Here is a 22,127-nt window from a genome sequence, read left to right as displayed (position 1 = left end):
AACATGATTCGCAATTTAGTCGGTTTGCACTGAAAAATATGTTTGGAATTGTCGTTTGTTTTCGAAGTTTTGTTGTGTCGAAGTATTAATTCATGGAAGATTACTTATTATTGACCAAAATACACAAACACGAACAAAGTTACTACTTACTATCGTGACAAAATAAGCTACTTACTGATGAAAGGTTATGTTTGGTTCTTTTCGTTCACTATAGCTTTTACAGCCAATTATGCATCAATTCACCATGACTTACACTTTAAATACACCTCTTATAATGATAAAGTTATATATGGGTTTGACTTGGGTGTCACAGATTTATCAGTAAGCGGTGAAAACTTGTTTACCACCAAGGGCTCGGTGGTAAACAAATAAAACCCGATACGCAAATAGAGACAGAAAAACTGATACTCTGTTTCGCTCGCACTGAAGTAATTCACGTTAATGTCTTCTCTCTTTAGTTATTATTGTTATTTTTGAAGCTTATCTAGTTCTATACTCTATCAACGGTTTGGCGTTATAGCAGGTTACGCCTGTCGATAATTGGTTTTGTATCAAGTCCTAGTGAAAAAGTCAGGATAAATGGGAAGTCTCCATTTAATTGATAGATAGCAAGCATGGAAGGGAACAGTTGTATCGATCTGATTTTACAAAGAAAAATCTGTATTTCAGTTTTTGGTACGATATTTGAAATGGATTTAGGATTTGACTTCTTGCATTGTTTGCACGCAATGTTTTCGGATTTCAATAGACGTCAGAGCTTTTGTTTTGCCATGGTTTCATTATCTGTTTTTTTGTTTAAGAAATACCTTGAGTTCTTAATACAGTATTTTAAATATTTGTAATTATTCTAATCCAAGGAGAATTAAGTTTAATTCAGTAAACTGTTATAATTCTGGCAACATTGATTGCTGGTATGTACTAATGCATATTATTATTGTCATTTTGGTATCTTTCAATATTTCAACTTGTTGGCTAATGTTATTTAAGTGATAACAGTTTAAATAGTTTTTATAATCTGTGCCAAGTACCTAGACAATACTATGATAGAAGAATCGCGACCCCTTTGGCCAAAATAAATAAATAAATGTCTGGTGATTCTTAACATTAGCAAGTCTAATAGTTTGTTATGCAATTAAAAGGTTCTTACTTAGTTCTAAAATAAAACACCTTACATAATTCATTACTGTAACTGTTATGTTTTATTATTCTTATTTGACTATATTAATATAAGTTCTGTCATTCCATAGTGCCTATTATTTATGTTAACATACTAAATCACTTCTAGCGTTTTCAAAAAATTCAAACAAATTTATTCACATGTAATTGCAATGAAATTTTTGACAAGACCTAAAATTGCACTTAAAATATGACATAGGAATATAAATTTCTTTATGTCTAGAAAAACAACACTAAATAAATTATCATAGACTTAACTACTGACAATCCATACAAATCGGTTAACAATACTTTAAAAAATGGTAATTAATATACATTATTTCTTCAGTTATCACTAATAGGAAATTAATAAAGAAAAACAAGCCCATTTCCATTCCTAGAATTAATTTTAATCCTCAATTATTGCTTATTTTCAAAATACAAACATAACAGTTATTTTGTAATTTCTAACATTTGATAAACATGAATGTATTAACTGTAAGTCAAAATACAATAATTTCCTTCACCCTTAGCATAAAAAATATGTAAATTGAATTGTTTTGGTAATTGAAACTCCATGTAGACTTAACGGAATAAATATTCAGGCTATAAAATAGACAGAGAGTGTTGGAAATGCCTGGGTTGTTTCGGTTTTGTGTATTTCTGCTAAGGGATTGTGAAAATACATATTAAGTGATTCTTACGCTTCATTAATTAGTGAGAATTTTAAAGATACATTTGTTTTACAAAAGTGATATAATGGCACTAAATAATTGGGGTTATTAAAATGGAAGATAAGGGTTGTCCTAGTACCAAATATAGGCCTAGGTTGTCCTAGTAACAATTATAAACACTTTCCCACATAACTACAATTCACACACAAATTTATTAGTAAATGCGTAGTTTCGCACAACGTACAAAAACAAACATACAAACTACAACACAACTTACATTCTAAGTCAACTTCAGTAACCAACATATTTATAAAATTTGTTAAAATGTGAACAAAAGTTTTTTTGGTTAATAATTGGTAAAGATCGTCACTGCAACTTTAAGTTACAGGTAAAACAAATATATAATTACAACCTGAGAGCGCGTCATATCTGCGTGTGGGCAAAATCATTTTGTTCATTCACTATTCTATCATCCCGCGCAAACTTGTCTATCACGCAATCTATGAAAATAAGTTGTCAAAATTTGACATACTGCCAAGACTAAACGTAAACTTGTGACAATTTTATCGGCTAGTGAAATCTAAACTCACTAAAAATGCTAATACAAGAACTTAATGACAATGTTCGATACATATATTTCTTTGGCCATAGCAGTAAATAAGAAATATATATATATATATATATATATATATACATAAACACAATATGCTTATTCCAAATTGTCAATTACTATTGTCATTTGACATATACCATTGACCATTGACAATAGTACTTTACATTAAAATTAAAATCTGTCAATTACGATTATGATTTAATGTATTTTAGAACTTGCCTTAATTTTTTGACACCATGTAAAAGGAGTGGTAATCACGGTACTCTTTAGTCTATCTTTTATAAAAAGGCCGTAACAGTTGTAAATTAATAATATCTATACATGCTAAAAAAATAAAAATAAAAAGATAGTAACGTCTTGTTACTTCAAATAAAACTAAATAAAATGAGTCAAATGCAACTCGTTCCTTCATTGCTTTTGATCCCAATACAAATTAATATATGGTTAATATTCAATCAAACAGTTAAGCACCCTGTAGACTAGATAAAAATATAAAACTAGCGATGTTTAAGCATATATACAGCTGCTTGTTATGTTCAAAGCAATGTACAAACTATAATTTTAAAGAGATTTAAATATGGGGCAACTTTCAAAGCACTGAAAATGTTTATAACACACGGCTTCGGTTTCATTGTATAATGCATTTTGAAATTCACACAGCGCGATCTAGTATGTAAAGTAACATTAACATTTGTGGGTGTAAAAATCTTAAAAATAGTTTTAACAATACAGCCGAAACCACATTTTGTTTTTATTTAAAAAAAGAAGTTTTTTTTATTATAAATGCTTGAGTTTGATAATATAAGTCACTAAATTGAATAAGATCTATATCCGGATTGCTAAGGAATTCAGAATTTCATAAACTTTTGGAAAGCTGTGCTTCTTAAAACTACATTTATATTATTTTTTAAGAATTTAAAATATGAGGTTCTTATTTGCGACATACTTGTTTCGTTTTTATTAAAACCATGTATCAAGTGACTCCAAAAACTAAATAACCCTATGTATTTTTTTTTAGTTTTATCCCATTACCAGTGTATAATAAAACATTTGAAATATTCTCCTATTATCCTTTCAAAAAATGCCTAGCATATTTAAGCCCCTTTGCTTACATTTATCATTAAGGTAAAACAGTAAACTTGTAAGTAAAACAAGTATGGTTATACTATCTTTAAAAGTTAAGATAACCATTCTGAAAAGTAAATCATTGGTTAACCAATTTAACTCAGATTAATTAATATTATTCATTATTTTGAAGAAATTTTTCTACGAGATTTTCATTTGTCCTTTGGAATTGATATAAAAATATTTACCTATGCTATTCTAAGTCACATCTGTGCGTGTTTATTAATATTTTAGTATGCTTAAAGCGATTGATGGGAATCTATGCCGCTATGGATGGAGCTGTGATATGAATGATTTGAGACGGATTGTGGAGGCCGACGTTTTTAAAGCAGAGATTTTTATTTTCTTATACTAACGTAGACAGTCAAGTAGAGATATGTGTCTCTCAAAGTCACGCAAACTTAAATTTGACAGATAACACTTGGCACTGGCAATTGACTATTGTGTGATAGAGCTTGACGAAAGAAGAAGTTTAACAAAACAGTCAAGTTGAGATGGTCTTTCAATGTCACGCTAACGTTTACACACAGTGACAGTTGACATATGACAACACCTTTGATATGAGTTAGCGCGACATCGGAAGAGATCTGCATTAGTTTCCAATTAATCTAATATAAACATTTTCAAAATACTGCTGCTAATCTTCATATACCTTCTGGACAAAATAGTTTTTGCAGCAATCGTTTAGCTACTAAGCTCTGTTTTTAGCCTTTTAAAGGAAGTTTAACGACTTCTATCTTATACAAAGAGGGACCGTAAATTAAACAATTTTCTACTAAAATTAACACTGTCTACGTTCGTTTATGAATTCGTATGCGTACTAAATTGAATACAGAATAATACTTGACCTAACAACGCGATGTTAAAACACACCGTTCTATGTCTAAATCTACGTCCTAATATCCAACGAACAAGGCACGTACCTCGGGATACGCTAAATTCTCTAACGTACAAGTCTTTGGTTCACTCTATATTGAGCACTCGTCACTGTCCCGCGCGTAATCTTCGTCTTCTTCGTCGTTCCGCGAACCGGTTTTCTTCACTTTGCTGGCCACGATGCCGGTGTTCACTTTGCTGAATACGCTTCGGTTCAGTCTGCAGATCTCCCGTTGAGGACTCAGTCTCTCTGCGACGGCTCGTTCGTAGTTGTCTGAGATCTTGCTGACTCCGTTGACCGGGCTCGTGGGCGATTTCTTCGGGGACGCGATATTCTTCGCCTCTTTGTCCGAGCCACCGGTGGCCGCGGTGTAAGAAGGCGGGTCTTTCGCTCTCGGATTTAACATTTGGGAGTAGAGAAAACTATTGTTTAAGTTGTTGAACCTGTCCATCTTCCCGTTCATCATCATTAAACTGACCGGTTTTTCTGGTGGGATGGGTTTTTCTGTCTTTCTTTCCGGGACGTTCGTCTTGGCCCATCGGTCCGGAGCGCCCAGGGCATAAATTGTGCTTAGGTTGACGTAGCCCGAGGGTCGCACGGCCTCCTTCCCCCGAGGGTTGGAGATGCTGTCGCTGAGGGTCGAGTCTTCCACGCTTGAATCATCTATAACTTCAGTGCGAACGTCGTCAATATTCGGCGACAGACAGTCGTCATCAGTTTCATCGTACGAGCTGAAATTGACGGGTTTAGTTAGACATTGGTTATTTAATGACTAAATGCAAACTGCAAGTCCATCGGTTAGTGCTTCATGCCTGCCGTTACAAACAAAAGCGTAACTGGTATATACAAGGATATTTCATCAGTAAGGCAGACAATATTTCAAGCAAGTCTCAGTGCTGCAGTTATTGCAGTGCAATTCTTAAAAAGGTTGAGGAAGCCATATAATGATCATCGATATAGGAATACCTAAATTATTAAATTACAGATTACGTTGAGAAGGAGTTAGGATTGAGATTTCGATTGATTTCTTTACAATTAGCTTTTCAATCAGAAGTAGCTGTAAGTTTGTGATAAAAGTTAAATGGATACAGGATGTGACAGGAAATAGAATGAATTATTAAAATTGCTTGATGTTTCATGTACTTGGTATGAATGGGTGTGTATGTCTTATTAAGCATTCCTTTATGGATGATATCATACATTTCAAGGCGTCAATATGTCACAATACACTGCACTTCATAAACACAATCTTACCCTATCATAGCCACTTCTATCTCCCTCCCTGATGAAAGAAATGTCGTATAGGTCCGAAGAACATAAAATAAATATAAATAAACAAAGTGGGCAACCAAAAATATACGAAAATACAAATATATAGGGAATTTTAGGCTAAATATAAAATCTAATAATATATATAATCTTCGAAAAAATTACAACTTCTTGAATTATCTTGAAGTAACCTATTTTATATTGTATTATATATAGAAAGGATTGCTAAAGGTCAAATTATATATAAAGAGTCCTGACATAAAAACCAACTTCTGTTCGTGAACGAAAAACTAACTTAGAAACGTTACGTTAATTCGAATAGTTAACGATTAGGAAATAATCGTGTGGCGTAAGGCATTTCGGACTATACATTAGTACGCAAACGCGATATGTGTGCAGTAAATACTACATTATTATATTAAAATAAGCCATTTAATCACGATTATCACGTGATCATTTTAGCCTAATCCATGTTTTGTATTTTGTATTGAGTATATTAAACAAAATCGCTGTTTTAGACAGAAAAAGGTTTTTATCTCAAGGACCTAATTATAGATTCAAAAATGCATACATTTGGTCCTGGGCATCACTGCCTCCCTCTTCTGCTACGAGCAATTCGTACTCTTCAGCTGCGAAGCGATCCCATTCGGACATCTGTAATATAATTTGCTATTATTATTTGTTGTTGCATCATGCAAATAAATGAGGATAATGAATTATAAGTAGTCGTAACAATAAAATATACAGCATTTATAATTTTCTAAATAATAAAAATTAATGAAAAAAATTCAAAAAGTAATCTATAACCTTAAAATATTTGTTAGTTCTGAACCTAATTAAGTGGAACCGAACACAAAATTGATACGGATACGTCCATAGATAATTAACAAGTTTTTAAATTTTTTTTCCGTTAAAAAATGACTTAATAAAAAGTCTATATACTGATTATACATATATAAAATAATAAAGTTAATCGTTTATTTGCAAAGATAAAAATTTTCATGCAAATGTCAAATTTATAATCATAATGTCAGAATATTAATCATAACAGTTACGTTATTTCTTTGTTGTCAATGTCTATCAAATTACGCATCTTAAAAAAATCAAATCACATTCATATTATTTATATTCGTGAAATTTTAGCACTTGTTAGTTTTATAATCTGAATCTATTTTGTACTACACGTTCATAATCATATACTAGATAACGCCTTTGGTAGTATAATAGTTTTATTTTATTAAATTTTTAATGACGGCTTTTCTTTTCCCTTATTAATATTTAATATAAGATTTTAAAATAAATCAAAGTATTCCTCTATTATTGGTACATTAAATATTTTAATTTTAAATAACAACTATGGCAAACCTCTGAATCAGAATCCCGTTGAGTAGCGAAAGGGTCCCGTTGCTCGTGGTCCAAGTACTTCTCCAGGTTAAAGAATGTGTCGAAGAAGATCGGAGTGAGCTTACATTTCTTTAAGTCGGTCAACGTGATCTTGCCCTGCTGAGCTGGATGGACCATATCCAACATCTGAAACGTTACATATTTTTACTTGAAACTGTAAAGTTATAACTATTGCTTTAAAAGTTACATATACAAAGTTTTATACTGCAATTTAAATCAGTATAAATCAGTAGGCCTCTAAGATTAGTTATCAGTAGGTCTAAGATTTTGGTATTTGATTCTTAATAGGAAAGTAGGTGATCAGCCTTTTGTGCCTGACACATGTGGACATTTCCATTGGAATAATTGTGGGCCATGATTCGAAAGAACTCCAGAGTTAAGGAAGCCTACGCTGTTTTTTTTTTCAATCATTGTAATTAATAATAAAAAAAAGAAACCAGTGGTACTACAACCACTTTAGGTCTGGGCTTCAGATTTCTAAGGGCTCAGGCTCTTTCTTTGTTTCATAATCATTTGTTAATCTAATAGGCAAGTAAGTGATCAGCCATCGTACGTCTACGACTGTTTGGGGCTAATACAAGCCGGTTTCTTCACGATGCGTTTCCGTTCGAGCGAAGGTTAAATACGCACATAGAAATAAATCCATTGGTGCGCGGCCGGGAATCGAACCTACGACCTCAGTAATTAATAATTTTTAATTTAGAAATTTGTGGTCAATGGGATCAAACATCTACAGTATAATTTATTTATTTATTTATTTATTAATTACAGACATGGCTAATAAATAATTCCTTTACCTGACATAAACAATCATTGTAGGGAAGAGTTTCGATTCCTATCGCCTCCATCCTCTGCATCTGCTCCTCGTAGAAGTACTCCAGCTCATACATAGAGATGAAGCCATCACCGTCAAGGTCCATACATCTGGGGATTACCACATTGTATTTAGTTTAAGGGCCTATTTCACAATGTCCGGATAAGTTCCAAATAAGCTATTTGTTACTTATTTGTAGGATAAACAGTATTTTTGCGTTTCACGACTGTCAGATAGCGCTATTTGTCATGAAATGCCAAGTATCTTATTCGGAACTTTTATCATTCGAATAATTTATGTGTTGCATAGCTATTTGGCACTTTATTCATACATTGTGAAGCAGGCCCTTAATTTTCTATTTATTAATTATAAACTATATTTTGATTATTATTGTAGTATGTAGGTCCGAATTGTAAACACATTAATCTACAATTTTATTATGTATCTCAAAATCATTTATTCATATAGCTAACAAAGTGTACACTTATAAACGTCTTAAATATATATGAAATCTTACTAATTTTACATTTACCAGCCAGTTTTCAAATCAAGGGCGTAGACGGAAGAGAGCTGACAATAAACTCTCCGCCACTCTTTTTAATCGCCAAGTTTTTGTTTTACGCGTTTCAAGAAGCTGCAACTATTACACCATGTTCCATATGACATCTTTAAGTAGTTAAAAAAAACAAAGATTTGTCCTCCATCATCAGAAGGCCTGGTGAAACTCATTAAAGTAAATTATTTCATAATTACCCTTATCAATGATAACGAATATACGAATAAACAAGGTTAGTAAATTAATAGCTTGCACGAGGATGCCACCTCTCATTTATTTCAAAAGTAAATGCTTAGTTTAGATTTTTATGATGCTGTATTGTTTTTGTACAAGTGAAAGATCTTTCTCTAATACATAATCTTTATCGTGATATTGTCAATTCATCTAGATAGTAGATGTACTAAACATTATTTTATTAAATAAGATGTCATGAAATTTATATGTAGATTCAAAACATATAAATAGAAAATTAAATTTAATGAGGTCGGTTCCTGTGTGCCTTTAATGCTGGCTTTCTTTCTTTCTGTGGTTGATTGAACCTAAATAGTAGTTTAGTTAACTGGCAACTAAACCCCACAACCCAAGAATAAAGGATGGAATCAAAGTTGGTGGAAAGACTATATTTTAATTAGTTTATTAATATTAAAAGCGGAAAGATGATCCTACTAATTAATCATTGAGGCGACACCCTCTTTAGGCCTGCACCTCAAATTTCTGAATCTGTTTCATTTATATGAAAGTAGGTGATTAGCCTCCTGTGCCTGACACATGTCGACTTTGGTTCTAAGGCAAACCGACTCAAGATGTTCCCTTCACCGTTCAAGCGAATGTTAAATGCGCATATAGAAAGTCCATTGGGGCAGCCGGAGATCGAGCCTACCTCAGGGATGAGATTCGCACGCCGAAGCCAGGCTAACACTGCTCTAAAAATGACGATCCTATTGGTCGAATGAAAACCTTCATTTTGACGTTTAAAAAGGATTTAAACTCACCTGAACCAATACTCGATGGCTGTAGGATGGCTCTTGTCCTCTTCAGCGAGTAGGAACCACACGAACTCGGTGTAGGACATCCGTGGCTCGCCGCGGGGCGTCAGGCGGTTCTGGTTGCCACGCGTGACACACCCAGAGAGGACACGCTCTATCATGCGACTGGAGAGAGCTGGAATATTATGATGAAGATTATTTGGCGAAGATCCTCTCAACTTTGAGGTTTGTTTAGAAATCAAAGACGAATTAAGCAGTGTTGGCTTAGTAACTCCAGCATGCGACTCTCATACCTGAGGTCGTAGGTTCGATTCCCGGCTGTGCACCAATGGACTTTCTATGTACGCATTTAACATTTGCTTGAACAGTGAAGGAAAACATCGTAAGGAAACCGACATGTCTTAGACCCAAAAAGTCGACGACGTGTGTCAGGCACTGGAGACTGATCACCTACTTGCCTATTAGATTTAAAAATTGATCATGAAACAGACTCAGAAATCTAAGGCCAAGACCTAAAGAGGTTTTAGTGCCACAGATTTATTTTGTTTAGATCTGGTCCAATTTTATAATCATCAGTTTTGAGTAATACAAAATCTTTAGAGTGGAGTAAATCAATAATTTATATAATCGTGTAATTAATAAAATAGCTGCCGCCGCGAACTTCGTTTCTCCTTGATGTGATTTAATCAGCCTACATTTTTAGTACATACCTACATGGATCATTTTGCTATGCAGAGATTGTTCGGTTTTCCTGTGATTTTTCTCTATATAAACCTCAGAGTTCAAGTCATAAGTTTTTAATTAACAAATAAAAATTAAGGTAGATCGTAGAGGGTTAAAAATTTAGGGTTGTAAGTATTATTTAATGTTTTATCAAAAACTAAAGTGTAATCTAAAATTAAAAAAAAAAAATAGGCGTGAATTACTCTAACATTTAGGGGGATGAAAAAAAATATATGTTGTTCGATTCTCAGACATACACTCAATATGCACACAAAATTTCATGAGAATCGGTCAAGCCGTTTCGGAGAAGTTTAACCACAACACCGCGACACGAGAATTTTATATTTAAGATATATTAATTTACGTTTAACTTTAGAAGTCTTTACCATGGTCGTTGTGCCTGGCGAGGTCGTGTTTGTCGATGAAGAGGTCGTGATCTTTGTCCAGCTCCCAGAACTTGCAGTAGATGACGTAGAAGTGCTCGTAGCTGGAATGTATAAATAGGAACACAATTAGCTAGCGAACTCTACTAAAAAAATTACTTAACAGATTTTAATATGTTCTTTCCGTTGAGCACATGTATACTCAAATATCCAACAATATCGTGGTAAATCAGATTTTTGTGAAGGCAGTTTTACACAGTTCAGAAATCAGAGTTAAAGAAATTAAATTTATTTTTAATATCTGCTAACAGACAGGTCAGGCTCATCTAATGTTAAGTGATGCGCTTGCAAACTTAATGCCAGAGGGCTCGCGAGTGTGTAACCGGCACTATTATTACTAGGTGTTTTTTACACACAATAAAGAACAGTAATTTTATGAAGTTCTTTATAAACGTAAAAAATCGTGTTTACGTTGGCAAAAAACAATTTGACATTCATAAATTCTAAACCAGTGTTTCCCCTGGGGCCTATGCCCCAAAGGGAGGCAATTATATTGTTCTGAAAATATAAAAATTTACTAACTTCATTCTCAAACCCATTAAGTATTTAAGTTTAAATAATTTTTTTTAAATATCACATTTGGGGCATAAGAATTTTAGAAAGGCATGGGGTTTAGGGTTTAAGATGGGGCATGTCACAACAATAGTTGAGAAGCACTGGTCTAATGATATGAACGCCATCTGTTGACACAAAGTTGTAACATTCCACTGGAGCAATAACTTTTCGTTTGGATATTAAAACTAATTCTCCAAAAAATACCTAAAATATTGTGTAACTTGGTTGATGTCTTCTTCATCCTCTAGAAGCTGAATGACTTGTAGGAAGTTGGACCTTCTGAGTTCTGGGATCGATATCCTGCCAGACCACGATCGGTTCACGCAATAGAATATCCTGGCGATCACCTGGAGTTAAAAAAAAAGTTTTTAATATATTTGTGTGTCACAGATTTATTACCTGATACAGCTAACATACATTATCTATAATAATAACGCATACACAACAGTTAAAACAATACTAAATATATAGCCAGAGATGGAATATAAAATATATACAAAAAGGTTCAAATATTAATTTTATTTGTTCATACTTTGATAAATTGAAAAAAACACAAATAATACATAAAAGTTATAGGGGATGCAACAGGCGGCATTATCGCTAACATGCGATCTCTCCCAGGCAACCCAGTAAGGGAAACACTAAAAAAGAAATATGATGAATAGGTAAAAAAAAGAACTATTTGTGAAGATTTGTAATTGGCCCACAATGTTATATATATATATATATATAAGTACATCTATTTCTGTATTGTGCTGTGAATCTTCTAAATAAATAAATAAAATATTATAATGTAAATAATAATATACCTACTCATCATATTAAGATTATTCATGAATGGCGATTCAATACAAAAGAAAAGGAAATACAAGAGTTACACACGTCACATTTGAGCAGGATAGGATATATTTTTATTTATTAACACTTTGTTGTATATATAGAAAAATACAATTGCCATAATTAAGGCTATTTAACTACTAAATGCGTGAGTGATGGCGTAAGTGACGGTATGAACGTGACGATTTCAAAATTTAAATCCCTCGTTAAAAGTAAATTAATCAATAAGGGCCTGTTTCACAATGTCCGGATAAGTTCCAAATAAGCTATTTAATACTTATTAGTAGGATAAATAGTATTTTTGCGTTTCACGACTGTCAGATAGCGCTATACGTCTTGAAATGTAAAGTATCTTATTTTGAACTTTTATGTTTCGGATAATTTATGTGTTGCATAGCTATTTGGCACTTTATTCATACATTGTGAAACAGGCCCTAAACCTTTTTATAAATTTGAAGAATACTTAAACGATTCTAATCCTTGGGGCAGATTTGCTCCAGTTCAAACAATTTGCGTGTATCAAAACTTAGCGAATAAAATCTTTTTGACGTTCATAAGTCTACTTGTTTACGCATAAATATATTTTGAGTTTGAGTTTCAGTATCTCTGTTTAAATATCCAATCTTGGCTGTATGCTGTATAGTTTATTAATGGTTTCAAACGAAGGATGAAAAAGCTTTTGAGGTTTAGAGCACAGTTTTAAATGGAACATAGCAATTAAAAAAATTTAAGACAAGGAAACCTTAGTAAGACAATACAAATTATTGTCCATGGGCGTTATCACATAACATCAGTTGACACATTTGCCGCCTGTTCTATAAAAATACTACTAAACTTTACTTTTTAAATTCTACCCTGACAGCCAAATTTAAGAATTCAATTGTTAATATAATAAACTCTTCTTATAAATTAATACCAAAGCGTGAAGCTAACAAATTAAAACGTGTTTTAAATATGCAGAAACTGGAAATTTTACATTTTCCCGACAGAGGCATAATGCATTGTTGAAATCTTTTATACTATGCAACAATGTGTCACCTACTTGTAATCTGTTCTGTGCCTGCTAATTTTCTATTTATATAAAAGATAAAATCGTAATAAGACTTATACATAACAATCAGATATAAAGTATTTACAATTTTCTTAACTTAGATAATTATATAAATAATTACAAATTTAAAAAGTTTGATCCCTGTGTAATAAATATTAACTATCATATTCTGATTTCTATTATCTTTGGCGCCATCCTAGTAGTTTTTTAAGATCTATTCTTTGACCGATCTTCCGAAATTATCATTTTTGTTTTGAAATCCTTATAGTATCTTAATACAAGTGAAGGCTTATTAATAAAATGAAAAAACTGCTTTAAAAACCCCTCAGTTACGTGATAGACGCCGAGTTGATTCGGGTGGAATTTTATAGTTGTTATATTCAGAGAGACAAATGATGAAACTCAGCTACAAGTTGTTGTATCCATACAACTGTCTGGTCTCCATCATAAATGCAGAGAAACACCACAACACAAGGGTATCTAGCCCCTGGGAAAATCATCGTCGAAGATTCAAAAATGTCGGAGCTTACTCTAGTACTGACTAATATATTCTACTTATTAATGAAATAAATAAATAAAATATGTTTATTATGGAATATAAGATATAGGTATGAATTATTCCACCTATATGTCAAAGAAGACAGTGTAAGCCGATGATGATGATCTTTTGATGTTTCTGTTTTTTTTATAGGGGGGCAAACAAGCCTGGGGGACGCTCAAACAGGGCAGTCATCGCATAGACACCCATTTTTTAGAGGGTGCATTGCAAGGGAGGTGTACGCTCGAGATTTTTTTGAATAGTTGGAGGTCATATCTCTCAGGAGAGAACCCGGGAGTCGATTCCACAGTTCGCAAAAGATAATGCCATGTGAAACGATCTGTGGATGATTTGGAAGTCTTATTAGAATTACTTACAGTATGAACATATCTCGAGTGGAACTCCGTGGCTTCCTTCAAGAAGGAGAGGCCAGGATGTGTATCCACAACATCCTGGACCAAAGGAACGAAGTCTTCTGGCGAGAGAGTATTGCTTTTGCCTCTCGTTAAAATGTACACGAATCTTGAAGCTTGATCGTGGCAGGTTGTACTCATTCTGGAAGAAAAAGGTTTTATTTACAGCTAATATAATATATAACAATTGTATTTAATATATAGCCAAAGAATACACATACAACAAAACGGGTCAAACATTAACGAAAAGAAAATTCTATAAAAATGATTATATGCTGTGTGATGGTGTGAAAGTGAGTGTTAGCGTTAGAGATAATCTTGTAACAATAATATTACATATAAAACATACTAATATGTTTTATTTTTATTAGACATATAGATTTTATTGGAGATTGCGTAACGGTTTTATTGAATTAAATTTATTTGCAAAAACATTAAAAAGGGGGAGAAAATATAATTTATTTCCCGGCGCAGTACAGAAAGTAAATCAACAGATATATATGTTAGTTAGTGGCTTTAGTGAGCGACTCTTATCTCTGAGGTCGTAGGTTCGAGCCCCGGCTGTGCACCAATGGACTTTCTATGTGCGCATTTAATATTCGTTCGAATGATGAAAGAAAACATTGTGAGTAAACCGGCTTGCCTTAGGCCAAAAATTCGTCTATTAGATTGAACAAATGATCATGAAACAGATACAGAAATCTGAGGCTTAGACCTGAAAGGGTGACAAAAATATTTATTTTTATTTATTTATTTATTTAATTATAAGTAATCTAACAGCTTATACTTATACATATTATAATACAAAACACTAAGACATTAGACAATACAGAAAGCCAAAACAGATTTCATAGATAAACAATTTTTATAGATTCGATATCTGTTAATTTAGATAGTATAATCTGTGGTAACGTGTCAAAGAATCTTCAGATTTCGGTAATTTAATCTTTGAAAATTTAAATCAATTTTTACAGACAGCATCTGTTATCATTAAAACTGTTTTTTTTTTATGATAAACCATTAAATGCAGTCATTTCGGCGTTTGTAATTATAATCAAAGTAAATTATAAGCAATTTAGAAACCATTTTAGGGAAGACATATGCCGGCGTCCCTATCGATGTTTTTCTTCGTAAACATAATCGACCAGAGATTGTTATCGGGATTTAATCGCTAAACTAAAGATATCATTATCCACAATTAAAAATTAATAAAAAGAAAATTAAATCAAGTTTAAAAGTGTACCTTTTTGTACGTTATAAGAAAATATTAAAATAGCAAGAGAAAGAAAAATCTTAAGCGAAAAATAAGACTTAATTTGAATGATTTTTCAAGATACAGCCTACTTTCTTTAAAAGGCTTTTAGCTTATTAGATTGAGCTTTATTTAAATGAAGGTTTATATTTTAAGCTCATTTATAGACCTTAAATAAACTGAGATTATATATTTTAAAATGTTTAAGATTCCAACCAAAGAATAAAGGATATCATACAGTGCCATAATGACATTTGACATATTATGTCAAACTTAGCCTTAAATTGAGACTTTGATGTTTTTTATGTAATAGAAGGCAGCAGGCTTATCTGATGTTAAGTAATACCGCGAAAGTCAATGGACTCGCGAGTGGGTTGCCGGCCTTATAAGCATTCATACGCTCTTTTCTTGAAGTACACGAAATGACATTGGTTTGGAAATACTTCAATTAAATTAATTTAAAAGGCCGGCAACGCAGTCTCGAGCCCTCTGGCATTGAGAGTGTCCATGGGCGGCGGTATCACTTAACATCAGGTGAGCCTCCTGCCCGTTTGCCCCCTGTTCTATATAAAAAAAAATAGGCAGCTGGTTCCACACAGAGGTGGTGCGCGGCTAAAACTGCCTTCAGAAAAAAGTAACAAAAGTTACGCAAGCACTTCCTAATATATTTTTTTTTAGCTTTTTAAAAGTAAAAGTGTATACCAGTACATAAAATATATAATAATACTCACTCTCTCCAAAAGTCTATGAATTTGTGGCCATCCACCGGAGCGTGGAGGTTCTGCTGCGTTGCAAGGAACAAAGGCATCTTCCAGTAAAGTGGGCACTCGCAGGCTTTTACTATGTGTTTGAAACTCTCCCGAGGGACCTATTAAAATATTATTTAATTATAATATGTAAAGATTTAAAAATTAATTAAAATTATAAAATATATTTCCAACTGTGTTTTCTATTGGAGTAAAGACTCTTAGGCAAACGACACAACCGGCAACGCACTCGCGAGCTCTCTGGCATTGAAATTGTCCATGGGCGGCGGTATCACTTAGCATCAGGTGAGCCTCCTGCCCGTTTGCCCCCTGTTCTAAAAAAAAAACGAATAAGTATCGAAATACAGAGAGAAAATGCTGGCAGGGTTAAATGTACAATATCATTACCAAACTTTTTCAATCCTATATGAATGGTCTTGTCTAAGAAATGAAACGTATTAAATATCATTAGTTTATTTCTATTCACGTTATGAAGATCCAAGTCAAAAAATTATATTGACAACTTGACAAATTGTCTAAAAATAATGGTTATAAGTGATATCATAGTATAGAATCTGTCTTTTCATACACGAACATACAAACGAAATATTCAGCTTTGAATAATATAACACATATATTTTCTTTTAAAAGTAAAGCGTCTGAAAGCGTTGTAAATTACCGACGCGAGTAAGTGTTTTCACACGAAGTGACCTAATTTGGGAATATTACGTTATGATTTTAATATTAAGTTGTTTAATTATAAATTTTGCTTTGGCTGTTACGTTTAAATTTACTGTGATTATACATAAATTGATTCTAGGATCAGGTTTTAGTTCTAACATACAAATATACAGTATTTACAATATTTACAGACATATTAACAATTATTAAAAATTGATAAATTGAAAAAAATAGTATTGTCTTTTATAATAAAATAAAGAAAGTCTTTATTCATTTTAAGTAGGTACATCTTTCTTTTCATAGTGTAAGATTTGGGAACCCTTTTAAGTGAATATACCTGTGTTAGGGTTCCCAGCTCTTCCATAACAAACTTATTTGCTTAAAATATCATTATTTAACCAATTCGTTTCCTTTTTATTTTTATTCCTTTTATTTTACACCTGAGTGTGTGCATGAGTAAGTGTGAATGTGTGAGAGAGTGAATGAGTGAGTGAGTGAGTGAGTGAATGAGTAAAGTGTATTTACATCGTGGGTCTCAAAAGCAGCTCTAACACTTCATAAGGCGTGATCACAAGTCGTTTATTAACATAACTTTTACACATTTAAAAAGTTTGGTCTCTGCTCTCTTTGGTCTCTCTCGTAATACAGCGAGGTTAATACTGCCACCATATACCTCGCTGTATTACGATACTAATACGTTGAGCCATGAAAGTACCAGCTCTAGGGTCACCGGTACTGCCTAACAGACGTAAACATACATCTTTAATATGAGCTTGTACCTTTGGAAGACTTGAATTGGAGTCGTCTATTATGTCCGGGAGATGAGACGAAGCTAATTAGCTTCCCATACCAAAGCACTAAGCCAATGATGTAAATTCCATTGCATCAAAATGAATTTTTTTCGATTCCATTTTCACACGTACAACTTTCATGTGTACCACAGGGAACAAATCTAATACCTTCACGTATAATGTGATACTTAGAAAATTAACATTGTAATTTGAATGCAGTTTGCAACATTCATATGGGCATTGGACCGTTTTGTATTCGATTACAAAACAGAACCTTATCTGTAGGGAATAGGGGCTAGAGTTAAGTGAAAGTAGAAGGTAGTCTCTTGGGTGGGCTGTCGACTTCCGCCATTATGTATATAGGGCGTGCTGACATGTGTCATTGACGGAGCGTAAACAGTGTTGCTATATTTTACTAATGGTTATAAGTTATCGTAGTATAGAATCTTTCTATTTAATTTTTTCATGGAATGTAAATAATTTTCGAATAGAACATCAAACAACGAAAAGTTGGGCCACACAAAATAACCTGGGCCACTTGTTGCCCCATGAAAGCTACCTCCTTCAATTATAATGGGTAAAATCAAGGCTAAACGGCGTGTTAGAAGGAGGAAGATACCCGTAACGAAAGGAGTACTTGTATTTAAGATGAGTTGTTGGTAGTGCTTAGCCAATTACAACCACAATACAGACATTACATACTTAAAATGTACCTTTGTCCTTTTTATGTCTCCATATTTTTTATATACAAGAGCAGTGTTGGCCTAGTGGCTTTAGCGTGCGACTCTCATACCCGAGGTCGCAGGTTCGATCCCCGGCTGTGCACCAATGGACTTTCTTTCTATGTGTGTATTTAACATTTGCTCGAACGGTGAAGGAAAACATCGTGAGGAAACTGACATGTCTTAGACTCAAAAAGTCGACGACGTGTGTCAGGCACTGCAGGCTGATCACCTACTTGCCGATTTAAAAAAAAATGATAATGAAACAGATTCAAAAATCTGAGGCCAAGGCCTAAAGAAGTTGTAGCGCCACTGATGTATATCTATGTATGTATATTTTTTTATATATTTTTCTTTGTTGATTACAGTATTATTATTATTTGTGTTTCTGTTGCATTTGGAGTAAAAAACTGCTTAACTGGTGCCCAAGGTACAGCAAACGCAAAAGAGGGAGACAACTCAGAATGTGGATAGACCACATTAAAGAAACAGCAGGCGGTACATGGCATAGAGTCGCACATTGCAGAGAGGAATGGCGGGATTTGTAGGCCTTTGCCAAAAAGGCCCACAGATACACTAGAAGAGGATTAAAATGGAAATTTGTTTTAATGGACATATAAAATGTATCTGAATAAAGGCTATTATTATTTATTAATTTTTCTTTGTTGATTACGGTTTTTAATTGTTTTTCTGTTGCATTTGGTTCGAAACTCGCTTCACGAGACTGACTGATAGTCTCGTAAATACTCTTTTGTTTTAATTGGCGAAACCTGACAATATAAAAAGTCTGATAAGGTAAAGTTTTGTGGGTGCGATATAATCTATGTATGCCTAGTTATTATGATTGTATATCTCCAATCACCCCAAGGGCCGAGCCCCTTCCGGGGTTATTGACCTGCGAAAGTAGGTCACGCCCTAACCAGCCTATTTATATCTCAAAAAGGACTTAAGTGATGGGTGAAGATACATCTCATACGACATTTTTGTAATGAGTATTTATAGTCCGCCCTTTTGTCACGTGGAGCTTGAGTGAAGTATTATAGTATATATATATATATATATATATATATATATATATATATATATATATAGTATATGTAGTATAGTTATATCGGGATTTGGGTAGTTTCGACATTAGACTAATATAAGATCTTTAATTATGAAGTTGGCGTATTGTATGGAACAAAAAGGAGTTTCTTTTTAAATATAATCTGTACTCCTCCTTCAAAGGCCGGCAACGCACCTACTAAAAACGGCGTTCCGTAGATTCTTATACCCCCATATGAAAAAAACTAGATTATTTCATAATATTAAATTTAGCGTAAAACTGTGAAATTGTTATCATTAGGCATATTTTAATTTGATAACGATACACCAGTTTCAAATTTAATTTGAAAATGATACACCAGTTATAATACTGTACGCAGTGCAGATTTTAAATTAAACTAAAATAAATGTATAAATGTCAATTGAAATACAGATTATTAAATCCGCTTGTATTGTTTGGTATTTGGCTGCCTTCAAATGAAAATGTGTTAGTGTTTTTGTCAAATACAAAAATTACTTTTTGTACATATGGGTCACGCTTGGAAATCTTGGTTATCCCAATATCAGAAATGTAAAATGGGAACACGTTAGACAAAAGCGTGTCATTACTTGGTAACCGAGAAAGTATCTGCTCCATTTTAGTATATTTTTTTTTATTACATAGTAGTAAACTATTCAAGGTAAACGGAAGGAGAACTTATGTGAAAGGTTATGTTAGAATTGTATCAAATAATAAACAAATATTTGCAATCCAATCCAGCTGTAATACTTTTTTGACATTCAACACTCTTTGTCTTCAGTCACTATAACCACGCACGCTGTAAAGCAGTCGAAACGTTGGAAATATTTAAAATTGTGTTAAATAATTTAAAATAATAATAAGATTATTAAATACATAGCTTCAATCCGGTAAAAAGTGTTTTCTTTAAGTAGTTTTATTATTGTGTGGAGTAATAAAGTTAAAGTGTGTTAAATAAAAGAGGTAGTTTGATTAAAGTCTGTTAAATAGTTTTAGTATTAAAAGTATTGCATGCAAAGCAAATGTGTCGACCTCTGCCAAAATATATTAAGATAGTTGGAATCGTAAACTTTGAAATTAATATATCTGTGCCAAGAATTCGGCTATTATTGATAGAATATCTTTTTCACATTTAGGCTTGAATGAACACTTTAGTCGTTTCATAAAGGGAAAAGTGCAACTGCTTTTTAGGTCTGGGACTCATTATAGGCCAGGTTATCAGAAGAACAGGGAGTCAAATGGGTTCAGGTACACCTGTTACCATGGACGCTCTCAATGTCAAAAGTTGCCTTTTTAGAATTTGTAGGGTCTTCAAGGACCCTAAGTCAAGGGTCAAAGAATCTCGGTTTCCTCACGTTTTCTTTCCATTTGGACATTTAGACTGCACCAATGGACTTCCAAAGTCCATTGGAGCTACCAACTTAGCAAATCGGCCAGCGAAGCGAGTGCACCGCGTCTCCCCGCGCGCTGCAGTCCCCATCAAGGGCTATCGTTCCGCCCTGTATTTTTTTTTTACAGAACGGGGTAAACGGCCAGGAGGCTCACCTGATGTTAAGTGATACCGTTGCCCATGGACACTCAATGCCAGAGGGCTCGCGAGTGCGTAACACTTGATTGCTCTCTAATGAAGTTTCACTTCAAAAATAGTACACAAGAACAGAGAGTCTTCCTCTTAATAGCCACTAAAGAAGTTAGTTTTAAATTACTTATTAGTATTAAGTTAGTCTAGATCGTATTTTATGTCTCAGTAAAGACGAAAAACATCTAAAAACAGATCGTGCAATATCGCAGTTTTGCAAAATGCAAATAAAATGCAGTCTGTCATAATTTGCACAGCATTGCATCAATCGTGCGAGAACATCGCATTGCAGTAGAGATTTATCATGTCAATTAAATACAAATAGTTTGCCTAATCTCTTTAAAACCACTGGTGCTACCACATGTAAGTTATACCAATGGTAGTTCAGCCTCCAACTCGTTATGTCTATTGGGGAAGTCGATGTGAGTATTTTTCTACCTTCTAAAAGGGAGTTTTCGGCAGCGTTGCCAGACACAGGTTTTTTACTTTGAAGTGTTCCCAAATCTTACACGTTGTAATGTGTACACCTAGGTTACACTAAAAATGTTTAGAAAATGAAAAACGGCTTTATGTAAAAAGTTGCCAATACTTTTATTGTTTTTCGAAGTAATCCGTTCCTCTCTACACATCGTCGCATCCGATGGATCCACTGAGAAAAGTAGTGGGCCCATTCTTCCTTAGGGGTATCCATGGTATTTTCGTACGCTTTCACCGCATCTTCAGGGTTTGGGAATAAATGAAAGTAGCAGGGTGCCAGGTTAGTACGGTATGTCGTATGGCCCATTAGCTCGACACCTGCCATAGGCAAATATTCAGTAGTCCATTGTGCGGAGTACGTTGAACCATTGTCGTGGTGAAGAAGAATCCTGCTTCGACGGCAGGACAACCGGTGGGACATATATTGACAATATATGTTTAAAACGATTAAAGAAAATTTCATTTATTTAGACAAACAACCGCTACCGAAATTAACTCTTTCAGAGAAAACAGTAAAAGGTAAAAAGAAACTTAAACCTCATTAGGAGTAACACAATATTACGATTAGTAGGAAGATTGTAGTGAGTAATTAATTAATAATTACTGTTAATAATATGTTTAACCTGTAGTATATTAGGCGTAAAAGGCTATCTATCATCAGAACCGTTCGATAATTAAAACTTTGCCATTCTAATTAATAATACAGCTTAAAAATAATTACATTTAATTTGGGTATTTATAAGATGATGGTAGATAGTTGTATTTGAGAGCTAACTGACA

General features: G+C 33.5%; 1 protein-coding gene across 3 annotated transcripts in view; it reads right to left on the bottom strand.

Moving 5' to 3' along the window:
- Window positions 1-1,173: 1,173 nt before the first annotated feature.
- The window catches only part of LOC110993447 (serine/threonine-protein phosphatase 2A regulatory subunit B'' subunit beta), a 97,084-nt gene continuing 76,130 nt past the window's right edge, over window positions 1,174-22,127 (bottom strand). For 2 of the 3 annotated variants that reach the window (XM_022259722.2, XM_022259723.2), the window contains exons 3-11: window positions 16,017-16,153; window positions 13,998-14,175; window positions 11,399-11,541; window positions 10,583-10,683; window positions 9,480-9,648; window positions 7,915-8,041; window positions 7,079-7,243; window positions 6,285-6,367; window positions 1,174-5,175 (exon numbers count right to left, since the gene is read on the bottom strand). In XM_022259722.2, the coding sequence (XP_022115414.2) occupies window positions 4,536-5,175; window positions 6,285-6,367; window positions 7,079-7,243; window positions 7,915-8,041; window positions 9,480-9,648; window positions 10,583-10,683; window positions 11,399-11,541; window positions 13,998-14,175; window positions 16,017-16,153 (1,743 nt within the window). In that variant the 3' untranslated portion in view covers window positions 1,174-4,535. Of the gene's footprint in view, window positions 5,176-5,698; window positions 5,727-6,284; window positions 6,368-7,078; window positions 7,244-7,914; window positions 8,042-9,479; window positions 9,649-10,582; window positions 10,684-11,398; window positions 11,542-13,997; window positions 14,176-16,016; window positions 16,154-22,127 lie in introns of all 3 variants that reach the window. The other variant, XM_045633531.1, reaches the window with a different exon arrangement.

The sequence above is a fragment of the Pieris rapae genome, chromosome 23, assembly GCF_905147795.1.
Source record: "Pieris rapae chromosome 23, ilPieRapa1.1, whole genome shotgun sequence".
Lineage (NCBI taxonomy): Eukaryota > Metazoa > Arthropoda > Insecta > Lepidoptera > Pieridae > Pieris > Pieris rapae.
This window is presented reverse-complemented; position numbering and strand designations above follow the sequence as displayed.